Source organism: Hyperolius riggenbachi, chromosome 3, assembly GCF_040937935.1.
Source record: "Hyperolius riggenbachi isolate aHypRig1 chromosome 3, aHypRig1.pri, whole genome shotgun sequence".
NCBI classification, from domain to species: domain Eukaryota; kingdom Metazoa; phylum Chordata; class Amphibia; order Anura; family Hyperoliidae; genus Hyperolius; species Hyperolius riggenbachi.
In genome coordinates this window covers 18,000,681-18,007,900 of record NC_090648.1, presented here as the reverse complement: position 1 = coordinate 18,007,900, position 7,220 = coordinate 18,000,681, and the positions used below count along the sequence as shown (strand labels likewise).

The 7,220-nt window shown below is 45.1% G+C and overlaps 1 protein-coding gene across 1 annotated transcript; it reads right to left on the bottom strand.

Annotated features, from left to right (window-relative positions):
- Nucleotides 1–5,867: 5,867 nt before the first annotated feature.
- LOC137561851 (olfactory receptor 5AP2-like) lies at nt 5,868–6,794 on the bottom strand. Its single transcript, XM_068273206.1, has one exon. The coding sequence runs from the start codon at nt 6,792–6,794 to the stop codon at nt 5,868–5,870; it is 927 nt and encodes a 308-aa protein (XP_068129307.1).
- Between the last annotated feature and the right edge of the window lie 426 nt (nt 6,795–7,220).

Sequence of the window (7,220 nt, the reverse complement as noted above, 5' to 3'; positions counted from 1 at the left end):
TGCTTTAATGATAACAAAGACTTATAAAGTTGCCATGTAGAAAATGTTTTGGAATTGTATGCTAGAGAAGACAAACACTCTGTTTATTAGTGATGGTCGGTATCGACAATAGTAGAAAATGAGAAAAAAAAATAAAAACAGGCAGTAACATAGACAGACTCTGTGGAGGGGCCTTCCAATCACACACCAAAGTTGTGGAGTAAACAGCAGATGAATATTGTACAGCAATTTCCGAGTGGCCACTGATATTATAATAAAAGCTGTTCCTTAGATAAGAAGCATTTCACAGGCAGAACAATATGCCTCATCTGTCTGATGTGGTATCATATAGCGTGTAATAATCTGCAGTGTTTTTATAATACATTCAGTGATGCTGAGAATCATTCTGTGACACCCCAGAGGTGAATTCATCAATTACCTCCAGTCCCAGCGAGGGAGCTGCATCCTGTGGGACATCTCTGCAGCATGGGCTGTATTTACTACACTAACAATCTCTACTAGGCTTTAAAGGGGAACTGTAGTGAAAATAAACGTAATTAATAAAATTGTTTATTTGTTTTACAATATTAATTTATAGATGATTTAGTCAGTGTTTGCCCATTGTAAAATCTTTCCTTAACCTGATTTACATTCTGACATTTATCACATGGTGACATCTTTAGTGCAATTAGGTGATCTCTGTGCATAGAATGCTTAGTAAAAGAACATACGGCAGAGGGAGATATGGCTTTCTTGGCAGTTGGAAACGCGTACGTTAAAAAGGGGCGCTGGGAAAAAAGGGCGCCGGGTTTTTAACGATAAGCATGGATAACGTTTTAAAAAATATTGTACTGTTTTTCGTTTAAAATTAATGTTTTATAAAGGTATAAATCATTAAATAATGTGCATTAAATTGGCAATTGTAAAAACGTTAATCTTTCGTTTAAATAGTGAAACGTATAATAACGTTTAAAAAAAAAAATTACTAAGTAACCCTCCCTGTACCTACCCCTAACCCCTAGACCCCCCTGTTAGTGCCTAAACCTAAGACCCCCCCTGTTGGTGCCTAAGTAACCCTCCCTGTACCTACCCCTAACCCCTAGACCCCCCGTTGATGCCTAAACCTAAGACCCCCCCTGTTGGTGCCTAAGTAACCCTCCCTGTACCTACCCCTAACCCCTAGACCCCCCTGTTAGTGCCTAAACCTAAGACCCCCCTGTTAGTGCCTAAACCTAAGACCCCCCTGTTGGTGCCTAAACCTAAGACCCCCCTGTTGGTGCCTAAACCTAAGACCCCCCTGTTGGTTTTTTCGTTTAAAAATAATGTAAAAAAAAATGTACTGTTTTTCGTTTAAAAGTAATGTTTAAAAAAATTATTGTACTGTTTTTCGTTTAAAAATAAACTTTAAAAATGTATAAATCATTAAATAATGTGTAATCATGAGAAACAGTAATAAAACATTAAGTCTCCGGGCGCCGCTTTTAAAACGTTATTTTTCTCCGGCGCCCTTTTTTCCTATCGGGCGCCCATTAAACGATATTTATTATAGGAGTGAATGGCGGCGCCCGATTTGTCCACTAGCCTCAGGCGCCCAAATTTACTGTTCCCGTTGGAAACAGCCGCTTGTTCCCACAATGCAATAAGGTTACACAGTACACTGTCAGAGCCATGGTCCTGACATCACACTGTGGGAGGGGTTTTACAACAAAATCAGCCACACAGACCCCCTGATCATAGGCAAATGCGGGGGGGGGGGGAGGGGGGAATCACAGCTGCCCAGAACCCCCCCTCAGACCAGGACCAGTGCAGTGTCTGGGGACAGGCACAAGTTGAGACACCAGAATAGCAGCAGCGTGTGTACAGAGCATGGAACAGCAGCGTATGTACAGAGCATGGAGCAGCAGTGTGTGTACAGAGTATGGAGCAGCAGCGTGTGTACAGAGCATGGAGCAGCAGTGTGTGTACAGAGTGTGGAGCAGCAGCGTGTGTACAGAGTATGGAGCAGCAGCGTGTGTACAGAGCATGGAGCAGCAGTGTGTGTACAGAACATGAAGCAGCTGTGGGGAGCTTAAAGGGGTTCTGTGTGGGGGGGGTTCTGAGGATAAAACTCGCCACTTACGTGGGGCTTCTATCAGCTCCCTGTAGCAGTAATGTCCCACGCCGTCCTCCTCCGATTCGCCGTTCCCCGCCACCGGCCCCGGTCTAGCGCGGCACGCCATCCAACTGCGGCATCGTGGACATGGCCGTGGCCTGCTCGCTCCCGCGTCATCGAAAGCTTACTGCGCAGGTGCAGTACAAGAAAACTTCATACTGCGCCTGAGCAGTGAGCTTCCAATGACGTGAATGGGTTAGGGTTAGGTAGATAATGGTACCACTACATTTTTGCAGCATGTTCAGTAGATAAAATTAGATGTATGCAGCATTCTCCTGCAGGGGAAAAAACCCAACACTTACTTCTCCACTGTGGCAGACTAAGGGGGTGGTGACAGGAGCAGACCACTCTGGGTGCCAACATGGCAGGGAGTGACACCGGAGTCCTCCTGCAGCCTCCTGAATGCAGAGCATTGCGAGTAGAAACAAGCCGTGCCGTTATCTCACCTGCTCCAACGCCTGACTCCAGCGATGTGCAACTTCCTGTCACCATTCAGCTCTCCCCCTAGTGCTGGCATGTCTTTCTGCACTTGTGTAATTATGTAATGCAGGAAGACATGCCGGGCACTGGGGGAGAGCTGAGCGGTGAAAGGAGGATGCATCGGTGGACTCCAACGTTGGAACAAATAATGGCACGACTTGCTTCTGCTTGCAATACTCTGCAGTCTGCAGCAACAGTTATTGATATAAAGCAATGCAAAGCAAAAAGGTAGACCGCTACACTTACGTGTGTACACAGATGGGAGCAGGGAGATCAATGCCAAAAGTCCATAAATATCCAAGGAAGTCCCGCTACACCAAGAGGTAGGGTGAAGTAGAAAAAATACTTTATTGTAAATCCATCTTAATCCATCACCAGCGTACAAGTTAAACGATCACGCGTATCGGAGCGATGTATGGCTCCTTAATCATAGCTCATGAGCTATGATTGAGGAGCCATACATCGCTCTGATACGCGTGATCGTTTTACTTGTACACTGGTGATGGATTAAGATGGATTTACAATAAAGTATTTTTTCTACTTCACCCTACCTCTTGGTGTAGCGGGACTTCCTTGGATATTTATGAACAGTTATTGATAGGTGAAGGTGAGCTGTTGGCAAAATCTAAGGCATAGGTGGGGTGGGGGTACCTTAATCAGCAATGCAGAGTATGCATTGCTGATTGAGGTACTCCCACCAATGCCTCAAACTCTGTCTATCTTCACCTAACACTAATTGAGGGCCCCCACATATGCCTAACACTAACCTAACCCCATACCTACATCTACCATAGCCCCATACCTACACCTAATACTAACCCCCACACTAACCCCCACCACCTATGCCTAACACTAACGCCCCCACCCTCACATATGCCTAAAACCTCCCTCATACCTACATCTAACACTGCTCTCCTCTATACCGACACCTAGCACTATCACATGAAGAAACAGAATCCAGCACCATCAGGTATTCTGCTGCAAATCTGCTTTATTTCTCATATACATGAAGACATTCCTAGAGAGGCTTATGGAAGGAGGTGGACTGGATTTCAACAGCTTGTGTATCTTCAGCACATCAAGTACGAACATGCCGAATCCAGCGCAGCAGACTTGGGCACAGCCGGCGCCACTATAGGCCGTAATAGGAACTACGGCTATAGCAGCACACAGGGAGTAACTTCAGCGCCGTCAGAAGATAGAGCTGAAGTTACTTTTAAAACACTGTGATTCGGCCTCCAGCAACTGCTGGAAGCCGAATTACATCATTCCCACACTATCCATGGTGGCCTGGAGGGGGAATAGTAAGTAACGCGGCCGGGAACTTGTGCAGCAGCAGGATCAGCCACACCGGCTGTATCCTGCGCCTAAGTGTCCCGCGCCGATTCCTCTCCTGTGCCCAAGTCTCCCTCGCTGACTCCTCTTGTGCGCCATCAAGTAGGTCCTGCGTATATGGGTGAATGCACTGGCGTAACAATAGGGCCTGCAGCCCCTGCTCCCAAGCGGGGGCCCGGACCTCCCCCTGGGGCCCGCTCTGGGCCGTTTTGGGGGGGCTGGAGGGGTCGCAGCATGAGGGGAAAGCCATGGCCACACTCGGCGGGGAGGGGGGACGTTCCCCCCCTCCCTCACCTCGGGGCTCTCCCCTTTGCGCTCCCCTCCAGCTTAAATTACTGTCTAGGCAGTGGCGGGCAGTGTCTGGGCAGCAGCAGCTACATACCTTCCGTGCGCTCCAGCATGCGTTCCTCTCTATAGTCTCTGACGCGACTTCCTGTTTATACTAGGCCCCACCGGGCCCCCCTGCAGAAATTCTGAGCCCCCCCCCCCCACGGGGCCTGGTGGGGCCTAGTTATGCCCCTGGGTGAATGGCAGGTGAGATCCATTTTAATTGGCTTTATAATTATAGTTAAGCCTGTCTTCAATGTTGTACACTACAACTAACTCTACCCTCCCCAATTCTTACAACTAACACTAACCTCCCCTATAAGACTGCCTGCCAATCCCTTTTGATTCATTAGTGCTTCACAGATGTGCTGTTGTGCTCTCCCTAGCCCAGGCATGGGCAAACTCGGCCCTCCAGCTGTTCTGGAACTACAAGTCCCACAATGCATTGCAGGAGTCTGACAGCCACAGTCATGACTCATAAAGGCAAATGCATTGTGGGACTTGTAGTTCCGTAACAGCTGGAGGGCCGAGTTTGCCCATGCCTGCCCTAGCCGCATATAAAGGATTACACTCAGGTGAGCAAGTGCAATCCCTGAACCTCAGTCTTCTATGTCATGCTGTATTGCAAAGATTGACTATTGAATGCAATTATAATTGGCCGTGTATTGGGCTGACAGGACGGTAAAAATGTAAAATACATACCTGGATGTGGCTGTATATATGTGCTTTTATATTATGCTTTTATAAACGGTCTTGTATTCATAAACTTAGAAAAAAAAACCTCTGCCTCTGAAGAAGCGACCTGGTCATAGGTCACGAAACGTGCGTTAGGCTATTAACATTATGACCAGCGTGTATTAAGGACTTTTTTATGCAATATCACTTGTGTAACTATTTATTGTCATTACCATGAAATGTTATATTTTATGTATATCTAGGCAGTGAAACCCTCAATGTGTATTTTGTTTGTTTTTGACTCAGTATTCAGAGGGGTGGCCTCCTTTCTTCCTCCAGATATGAGTACCAATATTTAACAAATGTCCCTCCTGCCGGGAGTGACACAAGTGGCAATGGAAACAAGCCCTTATTCACTTATTGACTGCATTAAATCTGACGAGTGCCCAACCAACATACATTTGATGGTACTAAGAAAGTAATATTTATTTGAATGGACATAGTATTGACCTCACATTTCAAATGATCTTGAGTTTAGGAAGAGAGAGCATGTGGTCAAACTTCTGGAGAGTAGGACTAATCTCATGCAGGAACCTCAACAATGTGCATGGGAAAAGTTTGCATGGATCGTGGGCTACATTGCTGAAATACTTCCCCTCGTCTTCCCTTCTCCCTCCCTGCAGAGCCAAGTGCAGGCGGTTACAGGGAAACTTAGAACTCACCTGATCACCAATTCACGCATCGCGTTTTCATGGCAAAGGGCATCTCATGACACAACGTCGGGTTGTTCCAGTGTATCTCTGCAGGTAGGGAGGGGGGAAGGAGAAGAATGTGTAGAAGTAAATATTTTAGTGTTGAAGGAAATAAAAAATAAACAATAATGATGGACACATGGACACTGTTTAAAAATTGCCTTTGTTTATAATATCTTTAAAAGCCAAAGAATAGCTTTCTTCACCTCTTTGTTCCTCAAGCTATATATGAGAGGATTTAACATTGGGGTCACCACAGAGTAAAATATAGAAGCCACCGTGTCTTGTTTCTCCATGATACTGGAGGGAGAGCGCATGTAGGTAAAGAAAACAGCCACGTAAAAAATGGTCGAACACATGAGATGGGAGGAACAGGTGCTGAATGCTTTCCGTCGGCCCTCATGAGACTTTATATGAAAAATGGCTGAGAGAATCAGCATGTAGGTGACCAGAATTACCGATAATGAGAATAAGCTGAAGGTTCCAATAATGAAAATTGTTAACAGGCTGCAGTGCAAAGAGTTGGAGCAGGACAATTGGAGCAAAGGTGGGAAATCACAGTAGAAATGATCAATAACATTCGATCCACAATATCGAAGATTGAATAAACAACTGGTCTGCACCACTGCTTCAGAGAAACCAAGAATAAATGATAGACCGACCATAGATGAACACTTCTTTGTTGTCATTATGGAGACATAGTGGAGAGGGTGGCAAACAGCAGCATATCGGTCATACGACATACTCGAGAGCAAGAGAACCTCCGTCCCAGCTAAACCGGCAAAGAAGAAAATCTGAAGAGCACAACCATGGAATGATATGGTCTTGTTCATTGTGAGGAGGTCGGTCAACATTTTAGGAGTTATAGATGAAGAGTAGAAGAAGTCCACAGCAGAAAGGTGACTCAGGAAGAAGTACATTGGTGTGTGAAGGTTGGTGGCAACATGAACTATGACCACTAACCCAACATTTCCAACTACTGTTACCAGATACACAACCAAAAATAAAATGAAAAGTAGCAGACTTAGTTTATAATCACTGGTTAATCCAGAAAACACAAAATGGTCCACGTCTGTATGATTTGTAGAATCCATTGAGTTTTATCTGCATTTACAAATGATTAATGTAAAATGCATAACATTTTTTAAAGAAAGTGGATCTTTTTAAAAATATATTAGAGATGAAATGTTTATGTTCATACATTGTTAAATTATGAGTATTTAATCACCAACTGGCTACAATGTGACTATTTGGTAGTGTTCGTGTTCAAATTCAGAACCTTGCCCCAAATTCAATCAAACACCACACTTCAGATTCAGCCTCAGATCTGTAGACCTCGTGTGCTGTGTGAAGCTCAAGTAAGTGAACTCCCCGACCCTGTCTGCAGAGCTGAATGGTGGGGAAGTGAGGTGGTTGGGTGAATTCAGAATGATGGTCTGAATTTTTACACCAACACCACTAATTGGCTAGTAGTACCCTAGCAAGTGAGTAAAACAGAGGCAAAGTCCTGGGTTTTTTTT